We start from the raw sequence: 14,404 nt of genomic DNA, 5'->3' as shown, positions 1-14,404 counted from the left end.
AGGATAAACCAAAAGATTTCACACGCTAGAACCATAGTCATAGCTGGGGTTTCCCAGACAATATTTTTATGGGTCTTGTTCACCACATTTATAACGCATACTGTTTTCCTTTTTGTCTAGTATAAAATGACCTGTCAGTAGCTAATTCATCACAGATTCAGTTTTGCTCCTGGTAAGGTCAATGGCAAAAGTTCCAGGGATACTGATGGCAGCAGGATTAAAGTCAGCCCTGGAGTAGTGTTTTACCACCCCGATTCCTGAAGGTAGTTCTTTGTGTGTTTAATTATACACACATGACTAGTTAGTCTCACTGACTAATGTAGGACTATTTAACATGTGAAAAATTCATTATTTTCAGGATCTGGGCCATCATCACATAGACAATTCAATAACTGCATTGATATTGTTTAAATAACTGTTTTAATGTTGCACATGCCTGGAGAAGAAAGTGGGGCAAAAAGTCTATCCATAAAGTCTGTTACTATCCATAAAGTCAATTCTCCTCCCGTAAATACTGGTTCTAAAATGTATTTACAGCTGTTGACTTTCCCTGCATGTTACTTCTATCATAAAAAATATGTCCTCAAAACATCCTCTCCCTAATTTTTAATCCTACCAAAGCAAAAATAGATACTTTAATAGAAAAATACAAGATAAAAAATATCCTAAAAATAAAATGGTAGCATGGAATGTTATTTTTACACAAAAAAGATCCCCTTTTGAATTGCCTCAGCTATACAAACACTTTCATATTTACAATTTTGGATGCAGTCCTGTGCTCACTGAAGTTAATGGGATTTTGCCATCGACTTCACTGGGAACAGGAGCAGGCTCTACATGGACTGTATTTGCCTCTCTGAAAAGTCATGGCAGTGGAGAGAAAAGAGCATGACAAAACACATGTAAGATTGAGGAATTAGCCAGTCCTCTCCAGAGGCCTGATTGTCTTCTCTCTATTTCACACCAGTGAAACTCCTCATCATTCACTGGAGTTTTTCCTAACTCCCAGCACCTAAGAGGGAAAATCAGTGCTTTTCATTGTGATAGGACACAAACAAGGAAAGAACAGTTTGTGTGTGTTTCCACCTGCCTGACTTTCCCAGTGGAGTTAATTACACCCAAGTGGAGATACACCCAAGTGCCAGCTCCCTCCCAGAACTAAGCTCCATATGCCCAATCTTGTATCCCCTGTAATCAATGGCAATGATTCAGTGATGTAGGATCATACCCCAAACGAACCCCTTTTTTTCCTTTTGACAGCAACCAGCACCTGTGCCCGTGAAACCATAGTTGATACCCATGGGTGACATGAAATTAATGAAGGAGGTGGTAGGAGCTTAAAAAAAAAAAAAAAAAAAAAAAAAGGAACAGAATGAGGCATTCCCCATCAACTAAACCCAGATCTGCTGCCCTTAATATATGCGTTAAGAAATACTGTCTTTACATATTAAGTACATCCTATAACATCAAACTGCATCATTTTCTTTTTTCATGAGATGAAAAGCCATGCGGCATAATGTGATTAGTAAATCATTCCTGAGCTTCTGAAAGAAATTAAGACAAAATTACTGCTTAAAAGAGTGACTTCTTCAAGAGCCTCTTCTTTTTACACTGATGTCTTTGGTTGTGTCCTTTTCCCTAATTCTTTTTTTCCCCGGGAATAATGGGATTCTTTTTCTTCTTGTTCTTTATGCAGCAGAAAAATGAGATCTAATGGAGTCTTCACGTAACTGCCGATGTTTCCCCATGTTACAGTCCTCCTGTCGAGTTCGTCTCTCAATAGTTATTCTGTATTTCTTTCTGCATGAAAGGAGAGGAACAGAGTGAGAAATCCTTCTCCAGCTATAGGATAACAGGACTTCCCTTATAAAGAATGCCTGTAGGGGACAGCTGGGTGCCAGTTGAAAAATGAAATGTGGCAGAATGTGAAACCCTGGTCAAAGATTAAAGTAGTTTGCCTTGAAACATTTTACCCAGGCTCAAGAATGCCTGTTAATTTCTACATGACAGCCTCAAAGCACCAAGACACAGACGTTTGCTTCTTTGAAAATTTCTGATCTAAGTGATTAGGAAGTTTTTATGAAGTGTCATGTGAACTGTGTCACATCACTGCTTTATATTGATCAAAGCCAAATTTCTTTCCAGTATATGGGGCAGGGGGGGAGGGGGAGCACTTTCTGTAGAGTTCACACAACAGATCTCACTCCTTATTCGGTTGTGTTTCTCACTGAAACTATATATTAACTAACTAATTCCCCCATCTCCCTCTGAGAAAGCTACTATGCTTGTAATCTCGGAGGAGGTAGTATGACAAATTAAGAAGAGTGATGTAGAGGATAGATTAGAAAGAAATACAATTGCTCATGCATCAGACAGTTTTTCCTGTGTGTCTTCCTCTAGGGCCTTTTGAAGAATTCTGTTATTTTAAACAAGCCCTCTGACTGCCTTTCAGTTTCCCCTTTAGTACCCAAATCTCCCCCCAAAATCATACAATTCACATTTATATTTTACGCATTTATGGTTCTACTCAGTTTCAAGAACAGTTTCTCAGAAGGGCATTAGTCCAGTCCCGTGTGCATACAGTACTGTTTGTGCGGACGCATGACAAAAAGGTGGCATGCCAAGGAAAGCTCTGCTCCATTTGCATATGTATCAGGAGTCAGACCTAGACATGTAGCAGTGGAAGAATAATTTTCAAAACACCAAGGCTTTAATTTGGGTAACATGGTTCAATACAAAGTAGGAACCTTCTATCAGCCTTCCAATACCTGAAGAGGCCTACAGGAAGCTGGAGAAGGACTGTTTACAAGGGCATGGAGTGATAGAACAAGGGGGAATGGCTTTAAGCTGAAGGAGGGTAGATTTAGATTATATATGTTAGGAAGAAATTCTTTACTGTTAGAGTGGTGAGGCACTGGCACAGGTTGCCCAGAGAAGCTGTGGATGCCCCATCCCTGGAAGTGTTCAAGGCCAGGTTGGATGGGGCTTTGGGCAACATGGTCTAGTGGAGGGTGTCCCTGCCCATGGCAGGGGGGTTGGCACTAGGCGATCTTTAAAGTCGCTTCCAACCCAAACCATTCTATGACTTCGTGAACTTACAAATTCTGAAAAGATTCCCTACACACTTATGTCTGTATCAGTAACTTGAAAAACCTATGTTCTTTACTTCATTTATGTATTTTCAAGTCAGATCCTTCCAAAAGTCAGAGCATGCACAGTAGTAGCCCATGCACAAGGACAGGTCCACATTTAAGAAATGTAGCTCTTTGAGTTTAAATCCTTTCAAACTACCCAGATCTTTTAACAGTTTGCATACACATTCAAAACCGTGTTTGCATGCTCATTTGTGGCAACTATGGATCCAAATGAGATGCACTCAGAAGGTACATATACAGTTTGAAAGGTACAGAAGCTGCAGGTACAAATTACTTCCAGGCACACAATTGCTAGCCTTACATTTTCTGAAAACTGATCCATACATCTTGGTATGTTTCATATGTTTATTCTAATGGTGGAATTAAAGGGTTGTCCCTATTTCTGCTTTGAGTGAGTGCAATCACATCTCCAGGGTGAAATTCAACCATGTGTCTTTAGATGTCTCCAACGTGCAGATTCATCAGACAGCAGCTTCCTTCAGTCAACAGAGAGAAATAGGCATTTTAAGAGGCATTGTTCTGAACTGTTTTAGCTTTTACAAGAGGATGACATGAACTGGACCGAAAAAAGTGCTTATTTCTCCCCTCTGACCATAAATGCAAAGGCTGAGTGTTGAGCTTACATGTGTACATCTCCTTTTACAGACACTCACCTTTGCTCACATGGATTTCTAATCCCAATCTTTGTGTCAGATGACTAAGAGTTTAAGTCCTGTTCCTACAATGTTGCTTTGCATAGTTTTATACCAGCTCAGGATGTCTTTTGCCTCATTTCTTATCCTCACGTACCAGTTCCCTCCCAACATCAGCAATGCTAAAAAACACACCTAAGAATTATCGTCTCAGATTCAGAATGTATAGAAGATGCAAGAACCTCGGATGACATACAATATAAAGACTGTCTTGTATTTTCTTTTTCTTTTAAAGGCAGGCTGTAATCAGTCCCAGCTAACTTTTCTTGTCTCAAACCCAAACAATGTATTATCTAAGCACCAAACACATATGAGAATAAAATCACCCTGCAGAATTTCAGTTTTAAGCACCTGATGAATAATCCTGGTTCCAGGATCTTTTGAAACCCTGAAAGTGTGCTGGTGAATTGAAGCAATTTTTTGTTTGTTTCATTTTGTTAATCTTTTTTTATGAACAGATATTTTATTGGATAGAATTATTTGATTCATATATGCAGGCGTTAATTTGACTCTCCTATCTGCCTTTTCCATAGCAAAAGAGGATAAATTATAGTATATATAAGATGCTGAACATGACAGATTATTCTGTCAATATAGGATCAACTCTCAAGACTTTAGATTTGCTGATTAGCAGTGTAAGAATTATTTTACTTAAACAAGAATAAAACACTGATCACCCTACACCGACCTCAGCTTATTAAATTAAATGCACAGCTTTGAAATCCAAATCCAAATACTCTTATACCAAAATAGAAATCTCTTCCAGCTTCCAGTACAATTCCACTCAAAGCTCAAAAACTAAGCCTGGTACCAGGCAAGTGACATAAATCTCTTGCACGATCACAGCCTGCACAATTGTGCTGGCAAGGAGTACCAAACAAAGCAAGCTTTCAAGGTCAGGGCACTTTACTAAGGCAACCATAAATGACTGGAACTCACTGCAATTACTTCCATGAGTAAAGTTACTCAGAGATGTAAGTGGTTACAGGATGAGGCTCTGAGTCAATAAAATGATTTGGATATATACAAAAGGACAATAATCCAAGTGTGTTCACTATCTTTGATGAGAATGTTACCACAGATGACTATGGTGCATCTTTGCCTGCCATCAAGGATGGGCTGCCAGGAGCTGAGAGGTTTGGATGATGAGTAAAGAGTTTACAGAACTTTCAATGAATGGCACTAACCTGAAAAAGTAAAAAGCCATTAGTAATCCTGCTCCAAGCAAGGCGCCCACAACTATTCCTGCAACTGCTGATTCTCCTAGACCACCTGCTTGAAAAGGGGAAAAGAAACAATCAGGGTTCATATTGAGAACTATTTGCATTCACATATTGGAAAATACACACAACTAGAAAATGAGTGACCAACATCAGATAATAACTAAAGCCTTTCAAAGCTCTAGACTCCATGGGAACCTCTTCCTTAGTTTCAGATTCTGCATGTTTATCTTTTGTCCTTGCTGTCCTTGGGGCTAAACAAGCCCCCAAGATCAGTGTCAGACGAAGATACAATTCTGGAGATGTGATACATAGCAATGTTATTAAGAAACTCGTCTGGACAGCTTGGTCTGAATCATAACACAGGCTGAGATCACAATGACCCACAAAATAGGAATCAGCACTGAAAATGCCCTGAGACATCATAACAGAAACAAATTCCTTTCACCTGGTTTAGCATTATAATCCACTACCATCCAGTTTTATTAACATGATTGCATGATCATCCAACAGCTCCTCAATTTTTCTCTTTTTCTGAACTTATGCTGTTTCAAGTTGAAGCTGTATGAGCTTCACCTTGCTCCTAATCTCCACAGAGGCAGAACAGGGACACAGTGGCTGCGGAGGAGCCCCAATAGGGACTGTCACTCTGCAAAGTGCAGAGCAGCTAAGATCAATAGCATTTTCATGTGGGTGCAGCCTGCTCCCTTTTCCATGCCTACCTGAGTTTGTGGAAAGGAACAGAAATATTAAGGAAATTAAACTGCTCCCTCCTCTTCATTTATCCTTGACCCTTTGAGGGTATTTTGTCTGTACATCAGGATGTGTGGAAGGAAGAAGGCACATAGCTACACCATGCTGATCATAGAGGATATGGCCTGGAAACAGCCTCTACAGAATGTGTGTACACACAGGTTTTTCAGGGATTGAAGAATTATCAGGCTGCAGATAGCTTTTTCACTGCAGGACTAGGAATTTGTTTCCTGTGAAAAGCTAAGACCACCTTTGCCACTGAGGCACCCGTAATCTTCCTACCCTTTTCTCCTTGCAATGTTGTGGTCACTACAACATGGTCTGCAAAGTCAGTATGCTGGACAACAAGGATGCCTTCTCTGAGGAGGGTAGTCCCAGCCTTCTGGATTCACAGGTGTTGCCCCATTCAACTGAATTCACTTCTTCTCAGCCTACCAGCCTGCTGGCAGTGCCTTCTCATAGCACTGAAAATCATTCTGCGCTGGGAGAACGCTGCTCCCATCAGCACTGGCCACGTCAGGGGCTGATTATCAATATTCTCTGTTTGGGGTTTCAGTTATATCCTTCTTTCTGGCTGAAAGAGATTTTACCTTTTAGCCCCTGGAAAGTCCTAAACCCTCCAGGGCTCTGAGCTGTGCATCATGATTACTGTCATGTTTCAGTTCAGGAAAATGATTCAGACCACGTACTACCCAGAGCTGCCAGACATTAACTTCCCAAACAGTCAGCAGAGAGACATAGTCACGATCTCTCAGTTGGACAACTGTACTAAGCACTTTAACATGGCCTGTTACATTGCATCACCACATGGACTCCTCTCTCTGATAGCCTGGGCAGAAGCATTAAGTCACTAAACTTACATGATTTACACGGTGTATTGTTTGTGTGCTCTGAAACTCGGCTTTCATCTAGTCGCAGCCTGCCGTGATTCCAAGGATATTTCACATTTGATCGAATTTCAAAACGCCCCTGCTTTCCGTAGTAGTCCCCAATCACCTATGCAAAAAAAAGAAAGGAATGAAAAGATTTTGCTATCAACTTAGGAAAGTAAAACAAACAGGAGAGAGGCATCACTTACTTGGACTCCTGTGGTAGGATGTTGAATCACTGAGAATAGGGCTGTGGGGGTCTGCGGGAGGTTATGCAGTGCATGCCCTGCCCCAGGGCAGGATCGGCTGAACAAAAGCATTCCTGACAGATCTTTATCTAACGCATTCTTAAAAGCCTCCAAAGATGGAGACTTGACAATTCCTGTAGGCAGTTATTCTGGAACTTAGCCAACGCTCCTGTCAGTGGTTTTCCCTAACACATAACCTGTATCTTCTCCCTTGTTGCAATTATCCATCACTACTTATCCAACTGCCAGTGGATGCAGAGACTCTTCCTTTCTGAAACATCCCCTGACATCTTCACAGGCTTTTATCTGGTCTGCCCTGAGGCTTCTCTTCTATATAAACCCAGTTCATACAAGTTTTTTTAACCCTCTGAATATTTCTCCTGCTCTCCCTGGGCTTTCTTCAGTGCTTGATGGTGGGTTGAGTGCTCAGGACTGTCACCCAGCTAAGTGAAAGGACCATTTCAAGTACCTTGTGTGCTGAGGGTCCCAACTACATACTCCACACTGGACTTTTCTATTTTGCAAGGATCACATTCAGCTAAAATCTTCAAATCTTCTCGAGAACTACAACAGACCCTGTTGTTCTCCACCTTCTATTTCTGCAGTTGTTGATATTTACACAGAAAGGGCCTTTCATGCTTATTATTCTTGTTGCATGGACTACTCTTTGACCAATTCATCAAGATACTTTAGAGTTTCAGTCCTGTCCTCAAGAGTAAACCCAGGCTTTAGTCAAGATAACATAAGTTGAACTTACTGCAAAGTTGCACAACTAAATTGTGCTAACAGTAGTAGGTCACTCCTCTCAAAATAGTTCCAAAAAAAGCTATGTACAGCAATAAAGGCCAAATATCATGACACTGAAGTAGTCAGAAGCGATGGCAGAAGCATATCAAAAGATATATATATATGGCTGACCATGGATAAGAAACATCTATTAATACTCTGGGTTTAAAATTCAAGACACTGGTAGCTTGTTCAAATCTTTCACCTAAACTTCATTTTGAAGAGAAAGAGCTAAAAGACAGATAGCAATTGCCTTGGTTAGATACACTAAGGTAGATTTCACACTTAATAAAGGAGCTAATTTCTCTCCTAGTTTTGCAATTGGGTGATAAATCCTTAGAAGAAATTTTTTTTTTAACCTTTGTTCAAAAATAAAAGCAAATTCAGTAAACTGCAAAAAGTAGATGGAAAAAACCTCAGAGACCATTTGCAGGCAGCAGACTGTTCATTAAGAGATTGTTTAATTTATCAAACAGGAGTGGGGGAGTCCTCTACCAGCGGGGCTTCCTAAATATGAAAGCATGCAGAAAGGCTTAAGAACAACAAATAGCTATGAACGGCAACCAGACGGATTCAGATCAGAAGTAGGACATAGGTTTTCAAAGAGAAAGAGTGGTTAAGCAGTGGAATAAACATCCAGGGAGCAAGTGCTTGTTCTTCAGTGTCTCCAAATGAAAAACAAGTATCTGTTACTACGTGAGCTTCAGTCACATGCAAGGGTAAGAAACCTGCCTAACTGTAGTACAGCAGAGGCCAGACTAGGTGATCTGATGTTTTCTTCTAGCTTTAAACTCCGTGGATGGACCTGAGAACAGCTCTGCCCAAACACCCATTCATCTGGCTCAGTTCAGCTAAAAAACATTCTTGTAAGGATATAGAAGAAATCAGCACAATGAATAAAACAATGCATCAAAGAAACAATGCTTTTAGAGTGAGGCATGAGGGTAGAAATGAACGTAGCAGACACTAGTAAGTAATCCCATGTAAATATGTTAATAGCATGTATATTTGTATGTATCATAAACAAAGCAGAGGGAAATTAAAATAAGCAACATGTTAAATGGAGAAATGTAACACTGAAGAAGTAAAAGATACTTAAAATTGCAAGTGAACAAGCAATGGAAGGCTAGGAGAGGGGGATTGAATTGATAAGATAAAAAAGCTAATGGACTGAACAAACAGAAGAGATACAAGTTGTTCAAACCAAAGTTATCCCAACCAATTTCTACTCCTAGCTTCAACTAATGATGATTACTCCTACTGGTGGGAGTATCTGCAGTTTACTGCTGGAGTTTTTCAGTCACTTTTGCACACCAAAACACACTAGACATCCTTATTCATTTTAAAAGGCTTCTTGAGTCTGTCTCTGCCACACCACTGACAAGAAGAATAACATAATCAGATTCAAATCCGCATGTAGAAATGTCGAGCTCAGATTACTGCTGCTTTACTTTTGAGCTTGATGAAATAGGGGAGGCCAGCAAAGTTTAGGTTGATGCTGACTCTGCAGCTAACAGAAGCTGTATGCTACAGCTGGAGTTTGGGCAATGTATGTATTAATAAACTCAACCCGGTCATGCAGCTGGTGCTATGTCTCATAGACTGTTTTTCAGTCTGGCTGCTTCCCCTCTTGCTGCATCCAGTGGAATAACTCACATGGTGTATATGGGGACCTCTGATTAAAACATCTCTTAATCATTGAAAGCAAGGTATTCAGATCTTACTACCTAATAATCAAGGTGAGGTAAGATCTCCACTCCTGCGTGTGGCTGACCACTGGGTAAGATTAAAATACCCGTACTCACTGTGTTTATAGATCAGGGTAACTCATGCATCCTTGTTACTGTAAGGTTAATCTTTCTTCTTACCAATCAATAAAAGGCCTTACTCAGTTAAACAATAATTTCTCACATTCAAAATTTATCAGTGTTTAGCTAGCATGTGATATTCCATCCTTTAGATTTTAAAGACTCTACCATCACATGAAGAAAAACATGCACTGTTACACAAAACAAGCTACGAAAGTTTAAAAAACATTTTAGGTTAACTACTTCAATAATAACTACTTCAATATAATTTTTATACAGAAAGGATTTGGGCCCAGATTGATAGAATTAAGCAATACCCTTTTAATGTGTATATTAAATAAACAGGCATCCACAAGTAAATAGATTATATGATATTACATTACAATGGCTAACTAATCAGTGGCCAGCCACAATGGTGTTTGTGTCCTTACCTCCTGTGTGCCTGCCTCTGGGTCTGTCATTCCAATCACAGAAAAATCCCCATATCTGTCTCCATTGGCATCAATGGACACCTGCCCTGCAATGCCTAAAGAATGGCATGTGAGGAATTAGAAAATTAATTAGTTAAAATATTGAGCCTTTCCAAGGAAAACAAGAAAACAGTGGACAGGTTTTTACAGACCGATATGACAGGAAATCTCATCAGTCTCCCAGCATTTTTGTTGGCATTCCAAAAGAAATTGTAATTTCATCTCGGTGTCTGCATTCCTGAATTCTTAACATTTCTCCTTTTTGAATATCAAATGTGTGAGACTGTTTGGGGAATATGTGAGAAAAATCTAATCCAAAAGCCAGCATGCAAGAATAAAACACAAATATATTTAATGTGAATTATTTACAGAGACTAACACTGAAATATCGAACGATGCCTCAACAAGGAGAGTCCAGCTCATGTGCTGCAGAGCACGCAGGGGCATAGCCCTACACCATGCAGACTGATGGGGTTGGTACACCCACACAGCCAGTCCAGTGTTGTTTCCATCTGATGGGATACCGGAGGGGACAAGGACAAGGGGCGCCATGTGCACTACATATGCATTAAGTCCTGCATTCATTTACATAGGATTAATTGCATCATATGGTGCTGTTTGCTTTTTATTTTCAGACCCCCCAGCTCACTTCCTTCCTTTACAAGTTCTAAGAAACTTTAGGGAAACTGCGAATCATAGACTTATAGGATAACTCATGTGTGAAGGAACTTCAGGAGGTCTCGAGTCCAACCTCCCACTCAGAGCAGGGTCAGCCAGGAGGTCAGAACAGGAGGATGCTCATGGTTTTATCTGGTCTTCAAAAACTCCAAGGATAGAAACCTCTCTGGGGCAACTTGTTCCAACTGTCATGGTGAACAAACATTTGTGTTCAGTCTGAACCTCTTCTTTCAATGAATGCCCTTGTGTACAAAAAGCACGGCTCCAACTTCTCGTGGTGTAAGTCAAACAGGTTTTAAACAATACTAACTACAATGAAGATATTGTAAGACTTTGCTGAAATGCTTTACTACCTCTGAAATTCTCCAATGTCATCCTCCACTGCCTGACACCAAACATAGCCACTTACGCCAGTGCAAGTCAAACAGGCATCATTATACACCTATGTTACACCAACTACATGACTAGACCAGGCACAAAGCAGTAGAGAATCAAGTTCACAGTGACTGTAAATCAGAAGAGAGAGGTCAGATATTCAGCCAGAGTATAAATTCCCCTTAACATACCTAATGATAGTAAACATGCAACAGATAAACACACCTCCATTTATCTTGACTCTGTTCCTGTTTAGTGATGTCAGGAGTGTTTAAACTCACTGTGATTTTCAAACATGTAGTGGTCATCAAAAGATTATTGTCAAGCATCTGTTTCATTGTAACAGTACAGTAAACAAACAATTGCCAATTTGATTACTGCAGGAAAACAGAATGGGCATAACAACCACTTGGCTGTGAAACCATTGGAAAAGGCCACTACAAAGAGCTGCAACATCCTTGCCTACGTGGCAATTTGGATTCCTGATCTGACAGGAGGCATTAACTGGAACAGCAGTTAAATTAATGTCATTAATGAAATTGGAGTTCTCATCATTGAGGTCTGCAACAGTTTAAATGAATTATAAAGCTTCAGTCCTGCAGTAGAGTCTGGTGGGTGTATGCATGGACCGTACTCTGTGATGCTGCATCCACTCAGAGAGGGGCTTACAGGCAGAATAAAGGGATGTGATTTTCCTAAAAGGACGACTGGCATGCAAGACTTCAAGATAAAGGCCTCTTTCAAAATCAGTTTTATTCTTGTAAATTATGTACAGCAAAGTACTGCCACAGAGAGGAGACAGCATATGACTTACATGGCATTTTAGTCTTTTCAGCTGCACCCTCACAACACAACTTGACAGCTACCTTTTCAGAATAGCTGTGACAGGTCAACCGGCAACAACAAACTGGTTTTCACAACTGGTGAAAGAGAACACCTTTTTCCTCCTGGCTGGTTTTACAAGAAAGGTGTGAGAATCAACCATGCAACTTGCACGGAGCACATGGTACTATACAAGACTTGCATGAGCACACCAGCTGGTGGCTTCCTGGAGCAGAGAAGGAGGAGTAAACACAGGCAGGGGCATCTGTTCATACACAGGATAACCAAACAGTGAGGCAAATCCTTAGACACCAGATTCCCTCTGTTAAAGCTGTGTTTTGGGAAGCCATGGATGCAAAGGGAGGTAGTGAGACATCAAGCACAATCTCCAGCTGGTGCAGAGCTCCTTATGGTATGACTGCAACTAGCATAATTTAAAGCAATTCCTGTGTTGCCTTAAGCTGCCCTGGGGACCCTTTTGCCTTGTGTTCAGGCCACAATTTGAGAACAGAAAAGAGGTTTGGAGCTGCTGTCCTTCTTGCCTTCATCCACTATTTCCAGTGTGTTCTTAGAGCACAGAACCTGGCCACTGAGGTTTTTCTTACACATTCAAATTAATCATTCGCTTCTTATCTATCTATGGGAAACGTTTCCTTCTCTCAGGCATTTCCATAGGAAATCTTGCCAATCCTACACTAAAAGACTGGAGTATTATAAGAGATGGATGGGATTATTTTAAGAGATGACAGATGAATCCAATAATCCTGGGTTTCTTTCTTACGATCCCTACCTGGCAAAAGCACTCGCATCACTTTCCATCAGCAGGGTGACATATAAGCGACAGTTGCCCTGCAGAATTGCAACCTGTGGGATTATCATAGAATCATAGAATCCTTAAGGTTGGAAAAGACCTCCAAGATCATCAAGTCCAACCATGAACCCAACACCATCATATCTACTAAACCATGTCCCAAAGTGCCACGTCTACATGTTTTTTGAACACGATTAGGCACAGAAAGGCACACTGCTGTTCAGCTGCTGGCTCTGAGATAACATGCACAGCTCCTGAAAGGAGGCTGGGGGAAATCCTTCCAGGGCTCAAAGGAGCCCTGTCAAGAAACACACAAAAAAACCCCTGGCACCTGCTTGCTTCTATCCATTCCCAGGCTTTTAAGATAAAAAAGTCAAATGGAAAAAATGAGGCAATCTCATTGCTAATAGATGCACATAAGTGAGCTGCTGTAATCTTTTCAAAAACAAAGAAGGAGCCTGAGAAAATTATTGGTATTTCTTTATAACATCAGTGAGGGTCATTAAATTGTTACAAGTTTTTTGAGCTGAGTAAGACCTAAAAGGTTGGTACAAAAAAAAAGGCACACTGGTGAGGTATGTAAGCCAGTCTTAAAGATGTATATGGTTTTGTATGGTTATTTTCCTCACATTTAAGAGAGGAAGAGGCATGGGTCCTTATTCTGCACACAAAATTCTGAATTTTTTTGACTCTGAAAGCTGGAATTCCATATTAACTCTTACCTTCATATGTTCTGTTCCGTGTTTGCTGAACAATTTTTTCCCCATCTTTCTTACTGAAACCAAACTTCAGGACTTCCTGTAAAGCTAGAGCATAAAGAAGAATAGCATCATGGAATCCTTCCACAAACATGTTCACCTAAAAAAAAAAAAAGAAAAAAAAAGCAATGGCAATTGACACATGAAAAACGTTTCTTCCCTATGGAGATGATTAACTAGAGGGAATCTCCAAATTAACCAAAATGACTAATTTGGAGGATTATTTTCTCAACTTCTGGAACACAAAGGAATGTGTCTCAAAAAAATCCATGGGGAAAATGGCAACTTTTGACCCATTTTTAAAGACAGTTAACCACTGTCTGCTATTCTGAACATTCAAATCACACTTTAATGTTGTGTCTGAATAGCTCTGCAGATAGGGGAGAAATTTGCAGATCACAGTTCCCATGCCCAGATGCACAAATTCTGCAGCTGACCACATGAGATTCTGTAGGGTGCTGATCACCCTCATCCCACAGCACCACTGAGTATGTCCTCCTCCCCCTGCACAGAGAACTTAGCACCTCTCAGGATTGGGAAGTATGTTCTGCCATAATTTTTTTTGGAGAGCACAACTGGTGGATTTGCTTGTTTAATGATTACCACTTCCATTCTGGCCCTTGTTCAGCTGAGCATCTCTCCACTAGCAAATGAGCAATGGAGGAAACTACTTACCCTCTACAGTAATGCATTCTCTGGAACTGCCAGGAGAACAGTTTCCTGTCCTTTACAGTTTTGTCAGTAAGTGACATGAAATGAATGAAATGTTGCTTTCTAATCTAATATAAGACTGCTGCTAACCAGCTCTGCCTCCCATGAGTCTATGTAGGCAAGCTACAGCTTTTGGTTCACCTCACTGTGAGTAACAACAACAGTTAAAAGCAAAGTGCTGCAGAAACATTACAGGCTTGTTCACAGGAGCCTGGTGTGCTTCAGTGAGGAAGCAACAACTACTTTAT

General features: G+C 40.4%; 1 protein-coding gene across 2 annotated transcripts in view; it reads right to left on the bottom strand.

The window, feature by feature from the left end:
• Nucleotides 1–956: 956 nt before the first annotated feature.
• The window catches only part of NPR3 (natriuretic peptide receptor 3), a 40,461-nt gene continuing 27,013 nt past the window's right edge, over nt 957–14,404 (bottom strand). The window contains exons 4-8 of one of the 2 annotated variants that reach the window (XM_075740825.1): nt 13,410–13,545; nt 9,963–10,057; nt 6,681–6,816; nt 5,035–5,122; nt 957–1,800 (exon numbers count right to left, since the gene is read on the bottom strand). In XM_075740825.1, coding sequence (XP_075596940.1) covers nt 1,689–1,800; nt 5,035–5,122; nt 6,681–6,816; nt 9,963–10,057; nt 13,410–13,545 — 567 coding nt within the window. In that variant the 3' untranslated portion in view covers nt 957–1,688. The remainder of the gene's footprint in view (nt 1,801–5,034; nt 5,123–6,680; nt 6,817–9,962; nt 10,058–13,409; nt 13,546–14,404) is intronic. The other variant, XM_075740824.1, reaches the window with a different exon arrangement.

This window comes from Balearica regulorum, chromosome Z (assembly GCF_011004875.1).
Source record: "Balearica regulorum gibbericeps isolate bBalReg1 chromosome Z, bBalReg1.pri, whole genome shotgun sequence".
Taxonomy (NCBI): domain Eukaryota; kingdom Metazoa; phylum Chordata; class Aves; order Gruiformes; family Gruidae; genus Balearica; species Balearica regulorum.
The sequence above is the reverse complement of the archived record's forward strand: the minus strand, read 5'-3'. Positions and strand labels throughout refer to the sequence as shown.